This window comes from Vipera berus, assembly GCF_964194415.1.
Source record: "Vipera berus genome assembly, chromosome: 1".
In the NCBI taxonomy this organism is placed as follows: Eukaryota; Metazoa; Chordata; class Lepidosauria; order Squamata; family Viperidae; genus Vipera; species Vipera berus.
The window spans coordinates 16,167,130-16,187,241 of record NC_138202.1 but is presented as its reverse complement, the minus strand read 5'-3'; the positions used below and the strand labels follow the sequence as shown (position 1 = coordinate 16,187,241).

The window sequence follows — 20,112 nt, the reverse complement described above, 5'->3', positions numbered from 1 at the left end:
GAGCAGGAAAGTTGAAGAAAGAGACTGAGGGACTAATTCTGGCTGCACAAGACCAAGCCTTAAGGACAAATGCATACAAAGTCAAAATTGAGAAGACAGCAACAGACAGTAAGTGCCACCTATGCAAAGAAGCTGAAGAAACAGTAGACCACCTGGTCAGCTGCTGCAAGAAGATCGCACAGACTGACTACAAGGAGCAGCATGACAAAGTAGCAACAATGGTGCATTGGAAGTTCTGCAAGAAATATCATTTGCCTGTAAGCAAGAACTGGTGGGATCATAAAATAGAGAAAGTCATAGAAAATGATAAAGTTAAACTGCTCTGGGACTTCAGAATTCAAACAGAAGAGCACCTGCAACATAACACCCCGGACTTAACAATTATTGATAAGAAAGACAAAAAAGTCTGGATAGTGGACGTGGCAGTGCCTGGAGACAGCAGAATAGACGAGAAAGAACTGGAGAAGATAACAAAATACAAAGACCTACAAATAGAAATAGAAAGACTGTGGCAAAGGCAAGAAAGGGTAGTACCAATAGTAATAGGCGCCTTGGGCGCAATCCCAAAACAACTGGAGCACCTCTTGAACACCATTGGCATTGACAAATTCGCCATTAGTCAATTGCAAAAGGCGGCCTTACTAGGAACTGCTTCCATCCAGCGACGATATCTATAATACCATCAAACATCCTCATCTGCCTATCCCAGGTCCTTGGCAAATCCAGTCTGAACATCTGGCTGATTGTGTGATGAATAATAATAATAATAATAATAATAATAATAATAATAATAATAATAATAATAATAATAATAATAATAATAATAATAATAATAATAATAATATCAGGAGTGGGGCAAGGGAAAGAGTTCAGTAAAGGTAGTCCTCAACTTATGACCAAAATTGGGATGAGAATTTTCATTAGTAAGGTAGTTAAGTGAGTCACACCTGATTTTACAACCTTTTTAAGCAAAACAATGCAGTTTTTGAATGAATCACATGATCATTAAGCAAATCAGTTTTCCCCTTGTTGGAAGCTGGCGGGAAAGTCAGAAATGGTGATCACACGACCCCAGAATGCTGCAGCCATTGTAAATTTCCTGCCAATTGTCAAGAACCCAAATTCTGATCATGGGGATGTCGCGGTAGTTGTAAGTGTGAGGATCCATTGCAAGTCACTTTTTTCTGTGCCGTTGTAACTTCAAATGGTTGGTTAAAAAAAAGGTTGTAAGTCAAGGATTACCTGTATTATTTCAAGAAATACAACACAGGGCAGTGTTCATTTCTGCTTCCCAACATAATCAGAGCTAAGGCTATCCATGTTTGTGAAATACCTAGAAAGGAAGTTTGCATTTTTAGTAATTTACTCTTGCCCTATTTTGAATTTCTCTCTGAGAAATTTTGCTTGCCAGAGAAAACTGAAACACTGTCCTGCAATACAAAGATTTTTGTGGGTGGGAGGTGAGGAAGTTGAGAAAAGCAACGTAAGTTTAGATCGCCCTTGTTCTTTCTCATAAATAACTCACTTTCCTCAGAGTGTTACAAGAAGTAAAAACAACAGCTCTTATCAAAATCAAGCACTTCTCTGCTAGATTTTCATAGGATGTTTATTAGTTGTGCACCTTCCATAGCCCGAATCGTTCCTCTTAATCATTTGAATGGAATATATTTTGTAAATAGCAGTTTATCTCCACAGAATGGTTTGTTATTGTAATAGAACAAATGTAAGATGGGTTTACTGGCCAAACCAAGATCTACAGACCATGATATTGTTTCTAAACAGGCTAGCATGATGCCTCCAGAAACCCCCAAACAAAGTTATATTGAGAAAGAGTGTTGCCATCACTGATAGACCACAACTCTGCCCTGCTTGGTACTTTTTACTTCTTTTAGTTCTTCAGAGTTTCAGTGAAAAGAGCTTTTCAACTCTGTTATCAAACATACAGTAATTGTGGTCAACTTCAGTGGGATACCACAGAGTCAGACTTTGTTCCCGTGGACTGTATAATCAGATGCCAGTGGTGAACAGGAAACCTTCATCCCAGCTAATAATCAAGAGAAACACAACTTCTCCAATATATGTGTGCATGCCTACATAAAGCTATATACATAAATATGCCACAGCATTTTACAAAACTGCAGGAACAATAATACTTCATTTAGGTGAAGAGTGCATGTACAATTTCCATCCTTTTTGCTTTCATCTTGAACGAGTGTAGCAGAGGTATGAAATCACTGAAAATATAGACGGATTGCATCCATATCTCACCTGGCTGATGTCACAGGGATTACATTCTATGCTTGCCATAATTTTACGAGTAAAACAACCTGAGACAGAATGACTGAGGTGGAATTTTCATCAATGGACCCTCAGCTTGATGAAAGGGTAAGATATTTGAATGAACCTAAAGATACTGAAGGAAATCAAAGTTGGATCAATGAAAGACATCAGTGTCTTTTAAGACTGAGCTAGAATTAAATGTCAGTTATGTTAGAGAAGAGGGCAGGATCCAAACTTGAGATCCACTCCACTGGCTCCAGAGCTCTTCCGGGCCTTCTCTCTTCAATTACTGCTCGAAGTCTTTTCCACAGAGGTAAATGTTTTCCTGTCCCCACTCAACACTTCAGTCAGGAGCTGTTTTGAATTCTTAGTTGTCTTTGTCAACGTTTCCTTTAGCTCCTGGAATAAGAAAAGCAAAATACATGGAAAGAATTAAGAGGATTGTCAAAATAACTTAGAATTAGAATTTGGACACATGTCAAGGTTGGTATTAATTCCACATCCTGTTCTTCACAGTGACTAACTGGATGTTCTTAGGAAGCACAGAAAAACATGGTTTGCACTCCACAGCTTTTCCTTTCTCAATACCTCATGGAGATGGTTTGCTTGTGATTTGCAGTCTGCTTAGCCATCATGGCAAATAACTTTGAACTGATCCCACCCCCTTCCTTCTTTTCAAAAATCTTTTGAAAACCTCTGAGATTATGGTATCATCCCGTTATATGGCTTTAATTCTCATAATCTAATTCTTTGAAGCCCCCTATTTTCTACCTGTTCTTGATTTTGTTTTAACCCCAGAGTCAGTTTCAGAAATTTTGCTGTTGGAGACCAAATATTTCAACTTCAAGATGGATCTAAGTGTTTATGCAACTCCCTCTGGTACAGAATCAATCAGCATTTGCACAAACTCTGCTCTCCAGCAGCCCATTCAAATATAACCTGATGCTGCCCTCTCATTGGAAAACTTGAAAACCACAGATACATAAACATACCTTGGCTGCCCCACTGGATTCACTGGTGCTAGGTTTGACAACTTTCCAGTCTCTGCAGCAGCCTTTAAGGTTTCCTGGAGTTTGGTTTGTTCTAAAGAAAAAGCAGATATAAATTTGCACATAGTAATGAAAGGATCACCAGCCTTCCTACCACAAGCACAAGATCTATTTTCCGCCCAGTCAAAATATTTGGGTAAAAATCCTCTTCAGTATAGTCAAGGCCGCGGTTTTCCCAGTTGCAATGTATGGCTGTGAAAGCTGGACCATAAGAAAGGCTGAGTGCCAAAGAATTGAGGCCTTTGAACTACGGTGCTGGAGAAGACTCCTGCGAGTCCCTTGGACTGCAAGGCGATCAAACCGGTCAGTCCTAGAGGAGATTAACCCTGACTGCTCTTTAGAAGGGCAGATCCTAAAGCTAAAACTCAAATACTTTGGCCACCTAGTGAGAAGGAAGGACTCACTGGAGAAGAGCCTAATGCTGGGAAAGATTGAGGGCAATAGAAGAAGGGGACGACAGAGAATGAGGTGGCTGGATGGAATCACTGAAGCAGTAGGCGGGAGCCTAAATGGACTCCAGAAGATGGTAGAGGACAGGAAGGCCTGGAGGAACATTGTCCATGGGGTCGCGATGGGTCAGACACAACTTCGCAGCTAACAACAAACCTCTTCAGTAGATGCATCCCAACACATGTGGAAGACAACAGGTTGCAGAAGACCATTCTACTCAAAGTGACAAAATAAATTATGAAGAACTATTACTCTAACAATCCATGCTCACACATTTTAAATACCACGTTAAGAAAGAACTGAGAAGGAACTCAAGACAGTCGTGTAATTTGGGACAAGGAGCAGAGAACAGTAACTAGCCTGGAGAAATGAAGAACTGAGCTATTTCCATTCCCCAATTTGTGCTTCTTAGTGATAATAACTCCTAGTGTGGCCAGAGTCATTTGATAGTGAGATGGGAGGCATATAAATTTAATACCTACCTACCTACCTACCTACCTACCTACCTACATACATACATACATATTCTGCTTTTCTGCTTTAGTTTAAGAGCTGATATCAATTAAGTTTCACATTGGCTTGAATTTGACCAAAATTACAATACCAAGTCCTTTCTGACCTGATCTATCCTTTAAGCTAGGGGTAGCCTGTAATGAACATCATTAAACTCTACTATCCTATTCTCAGATTACTTACTAGAGCAGGGGTCAGCAACCTTAAACAGTGAAAGAGCCACTCGGAACCGGTTCCCTCACAAAAGGAAAAACTGGGAGCCGCAAAAAATGTGTGCGCATGGGCGTATATGCGCGCATGCGCAGAACAGGGTTTGACTGAAGAATGGAGCCAAGGCGAGATATGCACCTACCCTGCATATTTGAATTGATTGGTTGAACTTTTTTACTCCCACTTTTTTTTGGGGGGGGGACTGCACATGGCAGAGGACTGGGAGCCGCAGGAGACGGCTGAAAGAGCCGCATGCGGCTCCGGAGCCGCGGGTTGCAGACCTGTGTACTAGAGGATTGTATCAATGCTGTCCAATAAGTTCCTGAAGGAAAAACTGCTCCTCCTGTTTTATTCCAGGAGATCAGCAAAAATCTCCTGTTGAGCATCCAAGAGTCGTTCTGTAAGTATCGTTTCCAAATTCTTAAGCAGAAGGTCCAAGCAAGTGTAAGAACGTCTCTCTAACATAAGGCAATTGGAGAGTGGCTCCATATTTTGATATTTAGATTGCTAATTTGGAGAAGGTGGTTCATGTTCTTTACCATGTTATCTTAGGACAAGTATCTTCTAAATTATATTTTTGGTGGATTCTGCTCTACCATTGCACCAATTTACAATTGTTTATCAGTCATGATGTAGTGCAGAATAAAGATTAGGGCTGGCTACCGGGTGCCAACAGATGCTTTCCTCTATCAGTTTGCAAGAAATTATGTTAATATTTTTGGTGTAAGTTTGGGACTGCAGGAGCTAATTCCCAATGCTCTATGGTTAAAAACTGGAGTCTAGCAGTGCTTTAAGAGCAGCAGTATTTGTATGTAACCCTGCCAAAGCTGACTTCAATCTTCCTGCCTCAATTTTCAGCCCCTTACAATCTTTCCAATGCCTCGATTGTTTTGAGTGTATTCTTAGTCAGCTGTATTCTTCTCCTTCCTGATTTTTATCCATTTTAGTCATGAGCCAGTGTCAGTCTGGCTAGGGACACTAGTTTGAAATGAACATTTATTTTCTGTAACATAAGTTACCAAACCAAACTATTGAGTTTGAGGATTGTCTTTTGGAATTGTTTCTAATGCACCCAAATACTAATTTAATTCTTGCTGGTAATCTTAATACTAGGTTGGGCCCTCATAATGGCCCTTTGTTAGGGTAAAAGGTAAAGGTAAAGGTTCCCACCGCACATGCGTGCTAGTCGTTTCCAACTCTAGGGGCCGGTGCTCATCTCCGTTTCAAAGCCAAAGAGCCAGCGCTTGTCCGAGGACGTCTCCGTGGTCATGTGGCCGGCATGACTAGACACCAAAGGCGCATGGAACGCTGTTACCTTCCCACCGTAGTGGTCCCTATTTTTCTACTTGCATTTTTACGTGCTTTCAAACTGCTAGGTTGGCAGAAGCTGGGACGAGTAACAGGCGCTCACTCTGTTACGCGGCACTCGGGATTCAACCCGCCAAACTGCCGACCATCTGATTGACAAACTCAGCATCCTAACCCACTGAGCCACCGCGTCCCTATATTTGTTAGGGTACAGTACAGTATATATTCATGCAATGGTATCATCTTCCCAGTGGTCTATTCCTTCCTAAGTTTTACGGTGTAAAAAATAAGGGAACTAATAATGTGTGTGGAGGTATGTGTGGCTTGGCTAAATAGAAAGCCAGAAAGGTGTACAGTGGTAGTTGTTGGGGAAGCAGTGGAGAGACCCACATTCAAGTCCAGCCCAAGACACAGGGCTTCATGGATGACTTTGGGAAAGTCACACTTTTTCAGCCCAATCTGTCTTTGAAGGTTGTTGTTATGGGGAAAAAGCATGAAATAATTGCTATGTTACCATCTTCAGAATGGAAGTGGTGGAAAATGTAGTAACTAAATAATTGATCACCATTTCAATCTAGTATAAATGGGTTGGTTGAATGAGCTCCTGAGGGCAGAATTCACCTTTTGGGATTTTATGGATATTAGTACCATTGTCTACACAATAATATCCTCAAATGTTACCCACAAGTTACTATAATTCTTTAAAAATTGTTTTACCCTGACAGCAATCATTCCCTTATTTTTTGCAAGATTAGTTTCCAATATGACAACTAGCTGGCTAGAAATAATTATTTCTAATTAATATATTGGATGGAGAAAATCTTTTTGGAGAGCAATTATCAAATTACACAGTACAGGGAATTTAAAAGGGCTATTGCCCATCTTTATAGCTCATCAATAGTTTTCCAGCTTTAACAGCTCGTTGAATCATAAAAGATGAGATGGTCATATTAGACATTTTTAGTAGCTACTGAAAGCTACTTGGATAAACAGCAAAATGTTTCAAACCAAAAAGAAGTCCAATTGACTTGACTCAACATCCAGATAAGAATCTAATGGTTGAAGTTCCAGTAAAGAATAGCAGAACTAAGTGTAAAACAAATCCCCGATACAATCAAGAGTGTGCAAAACTAATTGCAATTTACAGGGCCTTTAATGATAATTATAGACACTGAGCGATACACTATTTGATCTGGAAAAATTCGATAAGATCTTGCTTCAAAGATGAAAGCAGGAGGCTCAGTTGGAACAATCAATTAAAGATAAATTTGGCATTGGTGGTTTACAGCCTTCTCCCCCCCCCCCCAAAAAAAAGGGCTTCTGGGGTGGGTCGGTTAATCTCATTTGAGAAAACTGGTTCAGCATCATCATGCTGCATTTAGCATCAATCCAATCCAATCCCTCTCGGATTAATTTTAATCTTTTTTGTATTTATGCTTTTATGGCAATCTAAGCTGCCCAGAGTCACTTTGGATTGTGAGTTGGGTGGCATATAAATTTAATAAATAAATAAATAACAGAATGCTTTATTTAGTTGACTTCCTAGGTCCACTGCTGAGATCTTTGAACTTTGCTTCCAGTTGCAGGTTTCAGCTGTTGGGAAACCTGATCAAAACTGAACTCTTTGCAATAAACTCTGATTGGTGGGTAACAGTACTGACTTCTCTCTTTGCTGATATCGGTTATCCCTTTCAGTTGCCTAAGAAGGGGGATCATGTAATGTATGTGGGAATAATCTTGAAAGATGGGGTGAAAGGTGCTGCCTAAGGAACTGTCAGATAAGAGACAGCATAGCCTGGAGCTGTAAGTGGGGAAGAAGGTTCAGGCTGTAAAGGACACAGTGGGAGAATTATACTTTTAGACTTGGAAGGTTCTGCCAATGTAGCTTTACAATAAAGTAGAATTATCTTATCTGACTGTGTTTCCTGCCTGGTCTACCTGGTAAGGCTGACACTACTATAAGCCTGATTTACATGATTGGGGACAAGACTGTGCTGCCAAATTTTTTCAGTCCATTAAGCATAAGGAACAGTTGCTGGAATTGGGTATGTCTAGTTTAATGAAGAGAAGGACGAGGGGGGGGACATGATAGCAGTGTTCCAATATCTCAGGGGCTGCCCCAAAGAGGAGGGAGTCAAGCTATTCTCCAAAGCACCTCAAGGCAGGACAAGAAGCAACGGATGGAAACTAGTCAAGGAGAGAAGCAACCTAGAACTAAGGAAAAACTTCCTGACAGTGGTGTCGCTTGCTTCAGATGTTGTGGATGCTTCATCACTGGAGATTTTAAAAAAGAGACTGGATAGCCATTTGTCCAGAATGATATACGGTCTTCTGCTTGTGCAGGGAGCTGGACTAGAAGACTCCAAGGTCCCTTTCAACACTGTTATTCTGTTATTCTACAAAATGGTACCCTTCAGAGTCAGAAAACTGATGATGCAATCTTACAGTTGGCTAGCAACTATAATCCAGTAATAAGCAATAATTATGTCCCTGCAGTTTTAAATATACTCAAAGCTAAAAGCACTGAGCCTTTTGCTTTATCTCTCAAAAATGTGATCCTCAGCTGTAAATGGTAGACATGAGGTGTGTGGTGTTGTTGGTTCACATGGTGTGGTAGGATGGAGGGTTTGTTGTCACTGTGTGTTGGGGGGAGAGAGCACGGGGGCGAGGCTCAGCTAATCTCAATGTACACATGTTGTACTTTGACAATAAAAAAGGTTTTATTTTATTATATGAGGTCTTAGGTCAGTTAAAGGCATCTTAGGGAACCATTCTTTCCAGGAAAGGGTTACTTACCAGCAGTGCTTAGATTCCGCTGAGATCCAGAACTCGGCTGAGCCGGTGAACTTGGCCTCCCCCATAGGTTTGGATTGCTGAAGGCATTAGAGCTTGCTGCAGCTCCTATAGGATTCCCGAGACTTCCTGTGTTCCCCAAACTCCTTGGAAAGGTGCCAAAGGGATTAGGTGGACCCAGACTTAAAGGGTTCCTTAAAGCCGTGTTGCCCGGAGCTGAAGTCTATGGAACAAGCATAGTGTTGGTTTTTATTTAAAATTAAATGCATAGATCCAGCTAAAAGAAATGGTAAGAGGAATACACCATATTTTTTCCAAAAGTAAGTGTAAGATCTACTGAAGGTCCATTCCATCCCACGTTATGGGTCCAGCAGGAACCAAACTGCAGGAAGTGCATAACAAAGCAGATCATGGATTTTATCTGCTCTCCTTCTCCCAAAAATAGCTGGCCATCAAACGTAGACTATCACTGGACATAGAGTTTTCATTTAGCCCTCTTTTCAAAATCCATCCTCCATGAATTTACCCATTTTCCTAATTTTATAAGCCTCTAACCAGCACTGAGCTTTGTAAGAAAATTCTACAATGCCAAGTTTATTTGTCTATCTTGAATCCACTGCTCTAATTAACTTGATGACTCTAAATCATTAATATTTTTCTTGTGACAAATAGCCACAATTCTGCCTCTTAAAGTCTTGAGTCCGTGTGTTTTATTTTCAGGAAGTTGTTTTTAAAATAATTTAAAATAATAAGTTTGCTGACGTTTCCAAAACTTGAATGCAACCCCTAGTAGCCTATTTTTTAAAAAAAAAATGGAAAAAACCTCAGCACCAAAAATAATGCATCTCCTAATTTCAGCAGCCTGATCATGCAGTTGTAAAAATCAGGCCAGCCAATTTAAACCTGGCCTTTAATTCCAGAAATAGACTAAACAAAAGAGAGTAAGTGAAACTCCCATTGCTTTTCCAATACTTATTTTCTTAAAAAGCTATCTTGTTTTATACTATACGTGTTTTATTTTCATGAATGCTACTAGCAAACGAAGATATATTTAGCATCCTGAAATCCTACAAAACATCTTGTGGCATTTTCTAAAATCGGAGATGGACCCTCCTAGTTTCTTTTTTTCCTTTAGTATCATTTTGCTCTATTGCCACAACTAATCCCCTTTTCTGGTTTAGAAAATTATTTAAATCTTTAAAGTTACATAAGTGAATGGAATGCAGAGGAGATACAGGATAGCAAAGAGGCTGGGTTAGGCCAAATAGACGTTTCATAAAAAAGGGATTTTTTAAAAAACAGATTTGCTTATTTCTACATACCAGGGTAGTTCTTGACTTACAACCATTTATTTAGTGACAGTTTGAAGTTGCAACAACCCTGAAAAAAAAGTGATTTATGACTTTTTTTTCCACACTTAACGTCCATTGCAGCATCCCCATATTCACATGATCAAAATTTGGGCGCTTGGCAATGGGCATGTATTTATGACAGGGTCACGTGATCCCCTTTTGCAACCTTCTGACAAGCAAAGTCAATGGGGAAAGCCACATGCAGTGATTCACTCAACAACTGTGGCAAGAAGGTCGTAAAATGGGGCAAAACTCACTTAGCAACTGTTTGGGTTGGCAACTGAAATTTTGGACTTAGTTGTGCTTGTAAGGTGAGGACTATCTGCATAGCGCTTCAATGCTAGCCTGCCCCCACCCTAAATTGGGACTGCTGAGACCAGTCCTTCCACCCAGGAGTAACCTGGGTGCAGATGAGAAGGTCCCAAGGGTGCCCACAGTGGTGGGATTCAAATATGTGAACAACCAGTTCTCTGTGTGGATGCTGCTTCCGGAAGTCCATTCTGGTCCCAGGCAACAAAAAAAATTAGCTACCGGTTTTGCTGAAGTGGTGCAAACCGACTGAATCCCACCACTGGGTGCCTAATATTGTGCAATTGAGGGCCCACCCCTCTTTTACATGGGTCATTTGGGCACCACTGGTATAAAAGAGCAGGGCTTCTATCTCACGGCCTCAGCCACCATCCGGGTTTGGAGGGGCAGCCCCCACCCCTAGTAGAGGCTTCTGTCTACTCTAGTAGCAGCTGCTTCTAGAATCTCAGAGCTGCTGAGATCGGGTCTAGTGGAGATGCCAGGGGATGAACCCTGCCCAGGAGGAACAGAAATTGGGGTCTTTGTTTACCCTCAGGCTGATGCAGGCCTGTTTGGTCTGCTGGAGCTGCAGCTTCAAGCTTTCGTTCTCGTCAAGCATCTTCCTGTATTCGCCTCTTATTTTCTGAGTTTGAGTTTCTTGGGCTTCTTGCAGGGCCTGCTTCTGCCACTCAAACTGCTGCTGCTGGAGGCTGATCTGTTGGTCCCGGTCCTGCAGGTGTTGCTTACAGGCAGCTTTCTGGCTTTGCAACAGGGCATTCTCTTGGCTCACCTCGTTGGCCTTCTGGTCAAGTTGTTGTCCCAAGGTATCAATATGGGTCTGTAGATTTCTGAAGAGAGAGCGGAACGTGTTTTCAACCTCATGGCGGTAACAGCCACGGCTGTCATAGGAACTCAAAAATTGGTCCCCTGAATTCCTCAAGTTCTGAAGGGCAGGTTCTAACTGTTGGACCACTGTGGATTTGAGCTCCTGGTACTTCTGTTCCCGTGTTTGCAGCTGGAGTTTGTCTAGCTGGCATTCGTTCTTCTCTTTCTCTGCCTTTTCAGCTTTGTCTTGCCAAGACTTGCTGTCCCGGCTTAAGCTGTCTCGTTCCATCTGGCTTTTCAGCTCCGTGGCCACCAGCCGCTTCTCCAGAGAACTCACTTGTGCTGTAGACCAAGCAACAAGCACAAAAGCCAGCCGGTCAATACTGCAAAACTGAACAGGACTGTGTGCATTAAAGAACCCTCTTCTTCTACCACATCACCACAGATGTCTTTGCAATTATAATCAGAAAAAAATTAAAATACTGATTACTAGTGCTTTTTTTGTGGGGAAAAAAAGTGCTGGAACTCACACATGTCATACAACCCTCCTTGCCTACCCTACAAGGTTCCATTCAAAAAAGGTGCTGGAACTCTGGGTGTTCTATGACAAAAAAAGCCCTGCTGATTACATATAATTAAGCTAAGTCACTTTTTAGAACTGTAGCCTCCCATAACAGTGTTCACATAGCAGTGTCCCAATATTTGAGGGGCTGTCACAAAGAAGAAGGGGGTCAACCTATTTTCCAAAGCACCAGAAGGCAAGACAAAAAACAATGGATGGACAATAATCAGGGAGCGAAGCAACCTAGAACTAAGGAGAACGTTCCTAACAGTGAAAACAATTAACCAGTGGAACAGCTTGCCTTCAAAAGTTATGGGTGCTTTTAAGAAGAGACTGGATAGCGACTTGCTTGGAATGATATAGGTTTTCTGCTTGAGCAGAGAGTTGGAGTAGAAGACCTCCAAGGTCTCTCTATTCTATTCTATTCTATTCTATTCTATTCTATTCTATTCTATTCTATTCTATTCTATTCTATTCTATTCTATTCTATTCTATTCTATTCTATTCTATTCTATTCTATTCTACTCCTACTCCTACTCCCTATTCTGTTCTGTTCTGTTCTGTTCTATTCCTACTCCTACTCCTACTCCTACTCCTACTCCTACTCCCTATTCTATTCTGTTCTGTTCTGTTCTGTTCTGTTCTATTCCTATTCCTATTCCTATTCCTATTCCTATTCCTATTCCTATTCCTATTCCTATTCCTATTCCTATTCCTATTCCTACTCCTATTCCTACTCCTACTCCCTATTCTATTCCTATTCCTATTCCTATTCCTATTCCTATTCCTATTCCTATTTCTTATTCTATTCTATTCTATTCTATTCTATTCTATTCTATTCTATTCTATTCTATTCTATTCTATTCTATTCTATTCTATTCTATTCTATTCTATTCTATTCTATTCTATTCTATTCTATTCTATTCTATTCTATTCTATTCTATTCCTATTTCTTATTCTATTCTATTCTATTCTATTCTATTCTATTCTATTCTATTCTATTCTATTCTATTCTATTCTATTCTATTCTATTCTATTCTATTCTATTCTATTCTATTCACACCATGGTCAGAGATGGTCAGACACCAAAGTTAGGGAGTGAAAGATTATCTGCATGGCAAATCAGTTCTCTGGTTTCGTGGCCCATCCACCCTCCAAATACAGTATTGACATTTTGCACCAATCAAACCTCTTGAACTGTTTTCAAAGACAATGTAAACATTATTTGAAAGGAAGAATCTGAAAGAGATATAGGTAGAAAACATAATTTAGATATCTTTAGCTGTGTGTTAAAGACTAAAGATGGGTTTGCAATACTCACCAACACAAGTAATATTCAAAAGCTGCAAGTTGAATTTATTTTCATTTGCTGCTAGGAGAGCTGCTGCATTGCTCTGCTGTTGTTCCTTCAGCTTTGTCTAGAAAAGAATGGAAAATCCATTATGTTTCTTCAGTGGCTGCTGGGGAATAACAGAAGAGCCACTGGCTTGCTTTCCAGCCTTCTCAGCTTCGGAGCCTCCTCTGATTACATAGATTTTAACCAATGGCTTGTATGAGTTCTAAGAAATTAAATCAGCCTCCAATAGGTGCGTAAACACCGTTGTGGTTGTGAAATGGTTAATCTCATTTTAAAAATATCCAATCTATACACGAATTAACTATCACAAACTACACTGTCTCAAAAGACATGGAATGGGAAACAACTTGTCATGATGTTTCTTCCAGGCCTGGTTGGACACAAATTCCCCACTACCCAAGCAATCTCATCAGCTGTTTTCCCACAAATGTCCTTCTCCACTCCCTGGGAGAAGATTGGCCATTCCTGGTGTTTAACCTTCTCTTGCAAGGAGCTGGTCACTTTCCATGGGTCTGTGCATCCCTTCCTCTTAGAGTCAATCTACTTCAATTTTGTCTTCTGGAGCATCCCCAATGCCATCCCTCTCTTGTTTGTCAGCAATTGTTCAATGTCCTAGAAGGGTTTAATGATCTAGAATTCTGCCCCTCCCAAGTTCTTAGGATTTGAGAGAGTCTCCAGAAAAGATCTGAACAGCTTTGGGGATTGCATAACACCTACTTAGTGGGTTAAGTCGCAGTGCTATCATCTGAAGCTGAAAGAATCCAACACAACACCTTATTTCCAACAACGCCCAAGGCAGAAGTATTTTTCCTTGGCATTTATTCTCTGGTATCTGCTACTTCAGAGACAGCCTCTGAATATGGAAGTTTAATGTAGCCATCATGACTAATAGCCATGCTTGTATTAAAATGTGTCCCACACCCTCCACCTTCACTGAAAGATTTGGCTTTACATCTATGCAAGCAATTGTCACCAGAAATAATAGCAAATTCCATAAAGAAATGAAATATATTGATTTATTTATAAAATTTATTGGCCGCCCACCTTACCATAGGGTAACAACTTAAATTTAAATTAAATAAAATAACTTAATATTTAATTCATTTGTAATGCCCTATTTAATGGACAAATCTTTCATGCACTTCATAATCCATCCTCGTTGCCCATGCTCTTATCATTTCCCCCTTCCTTTGGAGAAGGAACTCAACTTCATGTCCATAAGTGAATAGAAAAAGGCTGGGTCTGGGGCGATGTTCTTCCTCTCCCAGGACTTACCTTTTCATTGTTGCAAAGCCTCAAGGTGGTGTTTAACCTGACCATTTGAGTCTGTAACAGACGGCCTTCCTTCTCCGTGGCATTAAGCTGGCGCTTGAGTTTGCCAATCTCTTCATTGAGGGCTTTGATCTTCTTATCGCTCTCCTGAAGCTGGTTCGTCAACCCCTTGATGTGTTTCTCTGTGCCTTCGAGGGGGTTGCTGTAGATCATGAAAAGTACCAATCCCAGAATGATAAGGAACTGGATGAGGGAGAGGAAGAGGAAGAAATATTTCATGTAGAAGCCACAATCCCGCTTTGGTTGGCCATCCTTGGTGTCTAGGCCCAAGGTGGCCATGGTGTATGCATTCTTCTCCATCATGTTATCAACTGCCTTGGTCAGTACACGATTCAGCCTTTGGGTTCAACTGGGTGGGGATATACATCTCCAACTGTTTATATAGCATCTGATTAATACTTCCTCCCACTTGGCTCCTTGTTTCCTTCCTGCTTAGTTGGAGAAGCTGGTGGCTATGGGTTAGCATAACACAGCCACCATTCCAAGAAAGCAGTTTTGTTATCAGTGAATCAAAGAACGCTTCCTCTTTCCTTGTTTGTTTTGTGCCGGCCCACTCTCAGCTCCTTGTCAAAACAAGGCCAGCATTGCCTCCCCTTTGCTAACTGGGTCTCAGAGGACCCTCTCAAAGACGTCAACCACAACTCTTGGCAGAGGGTGGGATCGACCCAAAGTGATGTTTGTCACCTAAACAGCACACACTATGCTGCACAGAAGCCAAACAAGTAGAGCAATCGTGTCCTGTCCAGCCCTTTTCCTCCTCTTTGCCCTCCAAAACTGAGTCACGAACAAGAGAGCCATGGAAGTCTGGGGTTCTGGTGGGTAAAAAGATACTAAGAATCTGGATGGTTCCTTAGACTACAGGTAGGTGGTTCCTACAGACAGTTCTCAACTTACGACTACAATTGAGCCCAAAATTTATGTTGCTAAGTGAGAAATTTGCCCCATTCTACGACTTTTCTCGCCACGTTTGTTAAGTGGATCACTGCAGTTGTTTAATTAGTGACACGGCTGTTAAGTGAACTGGCTCCCCCGTTGACTTGTGTCGTGGAAAAAATCAACAGAAAAGACAAAAGACAGCAACACAAAGAACAATTCTTACTTTAAGATTCAGAGGTTTATTTTCTACTAATTTGGAACATAGTATAATAACATAAGGGACGCGGTGGCTCAGTGGGTTAGGACACTGAGCTTGTCGATCGGAAGGTCGGCAGTTTGGCGGGTCGAATCCCGAGTGCCGCGTAACAGAGTGAGCGCCTGTTACTCGTCTCAGCTTCTGCCAACCTAGCAGCTTGAAAGCATGTAAAAAATGCAAGTAGAAAAATAGGGACCACTACGGTGGGAAGGTAACAGCGTTCCGTGCGCCTTTGGCGTCTAGTCATGCTGGTCACATGACCACGGAGACGTCCTCGGACAAGCGCTGGCTCTTTGGCTTTGAAACAGAGATGAGCACCGGCCCCTAGAGTTGGAAACGGCTAGCACGTGCACCTTTACCTTTACACCAATAACCCATTGCAATGAGGACCAAATGGCAATAGCAGATTCCAATAGAACAGCTATAGACCAATGGCAAATGAATCAGGTCCAGTCCAAACCTTTTATACCCTTTCTTGTTCTAAGACTGTAGTCAGATGGTCCGCTGACCTTTGCTGACTTCTGCTGACTTTTGCTGACCTCTTACTGCCCCCCTGCTGACCTATGTTAACACATATACTTTCTGCTGAACATAACTTTTTTTTTAATCCCATTTATATCCCGCCCTTCTCCGAAGACTCAGGGCGGCTTACAATCTAAAGCACAAATCAATCTGCTTAGCAATAGCCTTCATTCTACCCGTGTACATTGTAACCCACATCCATCAGCTACTTGCAGTTCCCCTTTTTCCCATGGTTACAACACTTGTGTTCCAAATATACACAGAACAGAACTATCTACTTTGCAATTTCATATGGCACCAATCTCGGCAGATTACAAATAGTATGTTCGTGTTGTGAAATAGTATAATGTTCAAGTGAAAGCTTTGTTTTAAATCACTACTGTGGGGCCTATCTCAGGTTTGCTCCAGCCTCATCTCGTTATAAGAGGAGGGGGGGGACTATATTTTCATCTCCCACACTTGGCTTGTCAGAAGGTTGCCAAAGGGGATCACGTGAGCCTGGGACACTGCAACCGTCAATAAATGTGAGTCAGTCGTCACGCATCCAAATGTAAATCACGGGGATGCTGCAATGGTCATAAGCGTGAAAAATGGTCATGAATCACTTTTTTCCAGTGTTGTTGTAACTTAGAACAGGCACTAAGTGAACTATTGAACAGTCACTTCTGGCCACCCAAGCAACCCTCTGATTGACCCACCAACATATTCTGGGACCACATGGCAATTTGGGGCGTTGTGATTGTGGGGGGGAAGGGAGGTCTTTTGAAAACCTATTGAAGACTTAGAATAAGATGCTAAATCTCTGGAAGGCTTGTCACCCTTTGTTTTATATCAACAACCTCTAATCCAGACATGTCAAACACAAGGCCCGGGGGCCGGATCCGGCCCATGAAGTGGTTTCATGCAGCCCGCGAAGCCATCCTGGAAACAGTGAGGGAATGGCCCCCACTGCCTTGGCCCTGGCCCAGAGACCCTCCTTCTGCCAGAGACCCTCAGATCTGTCCCACTCCTGCCCAGGCCCCCATAGGCACCCTTGATGCCAATGATGTAGAGCTGGCCACGCCCACCCAGTAGGCCATACGCACTCTAGCCACGCCCACCCAGTAGGCCACGCCCACCCTGGCCATACCCACCCGGCCCCCTGAGGGCAACCGCAATGCTGATGCGGCCCTCAATGAAATTGAGTTTGACACCCCTGATCTGTTGTGATTCAGGGTCAGCCTGTGGGTCCGGCAGCCGGGTCGGATGACTCGGATGACTCAGACGAGGGGGAGGAGGAGGGTGTTGAAGACGAACTTGCTGATGATGGCTTGGAGGCTTCGCAGAGCCCCCAGCCAGGCCCCTCTTCTCAGCTGCGCGAGCCCGACAGTGCGGATGATGATGACCCACAGCTGGCCCTGTTCAAGGACGCCCGACGCAGGAGGCAGTCAAGCAGGAGCAAGCAGAGAAAGGCTGTGGGACTCCTCGGAAGGAGGCACAGGGAGGCCACGCCCTGAACTCTAATAAAGGGAGTGTTTGGGGAAGGGCTGGTTGCTGAAAGCAACCGCTCCGTTTGAGGATCAAAGTTCCGGTATCTTGTTTCATGTTTTGTTGCTTGTTTGTGTAATAAATCTTGGCAGACGTTTTCCAGCCTCAGACGCTCTCCAGCCTCTGCCGTTTGTACAGGGGTTGCCTTTCTGCAAGGCCGGTAGCGGGCTGGTACAGAACATGATCTAATCCCTCCAGCCTTGACAAAAATCCACTGGACTGGGCCCCAGATACAGATAATTAGGGTCAGAAGTCACTCCTTAAACAAGGTCTTGGTTTTATTTAGTCTTTTTTTTAATGGCTGACTGCTTGTGATGCTACATCTCAAACTATAATGCCTCCAACAGCTGTCTGCAAGTATCCATAGTCCTCAAGTTATGGCCACAGTTTGGGACAGAATTTCCATTGCCGGGCAAGGTGATTGTTAAGTGTGTCACACCCAATTTTATGATCTTTTTTTGCCACAGCTGTTAAGCAAATCACTGTACTTGTTAAGCGAACCACGTAGTCATTAAGTGAATTCAGCTTCCCCTAATCATGACTTTGCTTGTCAGAAGCCAACTGGGAAGGTCACAAAAGGTTATCACAAGATGCTGCAACCTCTGTAAATACATGTCAGTTGCCAAACACTCTGATTTTGATCACATTACCATGGAGATGCTGTGATAGTCATAAGTGCGAGGACTGGTCGTAATTCACTTTTTTCAGTGCCGTTGTAACTTTGAGCAGTCGCTGAAGAAATGGTTGTAAGTTGAGGACTGCCTGTATAGCAATAAACTTACAACTTTATATGACAACTAATCTTGAGTCCCAACACAGAATTAATAATAATAATAATAATAATTTTATTTGTATACCGCCCTTCTCCCGAGGGACTCAGGGCGGTGAACAGGGCAAACATATAAAAATACAAAGGTACAAAAGTTAAAAAAGAATTAAACACAATGCCCAAACTAAAATAATAAATAGATATATTAAAAACAACAATAAAATCCCAACCCATCCCCCATCAGGCCAGGCCGGCTTGTTCGAATAAGTGAGTCTTCAGATCGCGTCGGAAGGAGCGAAGGTCGGGCGCCATCTGGAGCTCGACCGGCAACCGATTGGATAAATCCGGGGCGCCCACAGAGAAGGACCTCCCCCTGGGGGCCACCAGACGACATTCTCTGACCGGTGGCACCCTGAGGAGGCCCTCTCTGTGGGAACGCACAGGGCGGAGGGAAGTTGATGCCGGCAGCAGGTGATCCCTGAGGTACTCCGGACCCATGCCATGTAGGGCCTTGAACACCATTACCAGTACCTTGAATCTCACTCGGAAGACAACTGGGAGCCAATGCAGCTCACGGAGCAGAGGTGTAACTTGGGAGTATCGGGAGACTCCCAACACAACTCTCGCGGCTGCATTCTGTACCAGTTGGAGCCTCCGAGTGGTCTTCAAGGGCAGCCCCATGTAGAGAGCGTTGCAGTAGTCTAAACGAGAGGTCACGAGCGCATGAGTTAAGCCTGGCCCAGTGGGTTAGGATGCTGAGCTTGTCGATCAGAAGGTCGGCAGTTTGGCAGGTCGAATCCCGAGTGCCGCGTAACAGAGTGAGCACCTGTTACTTGTCCCAGCTTCTGCCAACCTAGCAGTTCGAAAGCACGTAAAAATGCAAGTAGAAAAATAGGGACCACTACGGTGGGAAAGTAACAGCGTTCCGTGCACCTTTGGCGTCTAGTCATACCGGCCACATGACCACGGAGACGTCCTCGGACAAGCGCTGACTCTTCGGCTTTGAAACAGAGATGAGCACCGACCCCTAGAGTTGGAAATGACTAGCACGCATGTGGGGGAACCTTCACCTTTACCTTTTTAGGAAAAGCTTATCAGTATTTAGTAAACATCTCTCTCTCTCTCTCTCTCTCTCTCTCTCTCTCTCTCTCTCTCTCTCTCTCTCTCTCTCTCTCTCTCTCTCTCTCTCTGTGTGTGTGTGTGTGTGTGTGTGTGTTTGTGTTTGTGTGTGTGTGTGTGTGTGTGTGTGTGTGTGTGTGTGAGAGAGAGAGAGAGAGAGAGAGAGAGAGAGAGATTGTCTCAGGAATGCTGGAGGTTCTCAGCCTGATTGATGTGTTCTGCCCAACTGAATTACAATAGAGGTAGAGATTGTTGCAAAGCTTTATTCTCTGCAGAATAAGGATGCTTGGGAATAGTCTCCAAATCAAGCATGTTGTCTGTTTCAGGGTAAGTTCCTTTTATCCACTTCTCACAAAGCATGTCTCCTTAAAGGACTATCAATATACAGTCATAAATCATTGGGTCTTAGATCTTTTGTTGCCTTTCTGTTCCCACCATTGCTGCTTCCCTGTTATCACTAAATAGAATCTCCAATTAGCTTATTTTCTGTACAGCCCTGTTTATCTCTGTCCCATGGAAACTATGCTATTGTTCTCACATTTCATGTCCTGTTGGTTTAATAATTTCCTTGCAATTGCATGCAGTTTTACTATCTGTTATCTTTTTTATAACTCTACAATTTGCTGTTATTTCCTTGAGATTATTCCCCTTTCTTTCACCAGTAAAATAGCTGCACCAAAGCTGTAAAAACATCCTGTCTTAAATACAGCTTAAAAGGCTATCT

The 20,112-nt window shown here is 42.5% G+C and overlaps 1 protein-coding gene across 1 annotated transcript; it reads right to left on the bottom strand.

The window, feature by feature from the left end:
• Window positions 1-1,578: 1,578 nt before the first annotated feature.
• Window positions 1,579-14,657, bottom strand: PLVAP (plasmalemma vesicle associated protein). The gene is made up of 6 exons (XM_081312802.1): window positions 14,263-14,657; window positions 12,952-13,048; window positions 10,794-11,410; window positions 8,607-8,826; window positions 3,273-3,363; window positions 1,579-2,679 (listed from the first exon to the last, which is right to left on the bottom strand). Exons 1-6 carry the CDS (start codon window positions 14,620-14,622, stop codon window positions 2,673-2,675), a joined length of 1,392 nt encoding a protein of 463 aa, XP_081168928.1. The 5' UTR covers window positions 14,623-14,657; the 3' UTR covers window positions 1,579-2,672.
• Window positions 14,658-20,112: the final 5,455 nt, after the last annotated feature.

What these genes read in the sequence shown, in the direction of transcription:
- PLVAP (XM_081312802.1), bottom strand. Translation starts at nt 14,622, where the DNA reads ATGATGGAGAAGAATGCATACACCATGGCCACCTTGGGCCTAGACACC. An exon ending in TTTGAATATTACTTGTGTTG is followed by an intron (nt 11,411 to 12,951) that starts GTGAGTATTGCA and finishes CTTGGTCTACAG; the next exon opens with CACAAGTGAGTTCTCTGGAG. An exon ending in GCGGAATCTAAGCACTGCTG is followed by an intron (nt 3,364 to 8,606) that starts GTAAGTAACCCT and finishes CTTTTTCTTTAG; the next exon opens with AACAAACCAAACTCCAGGAA.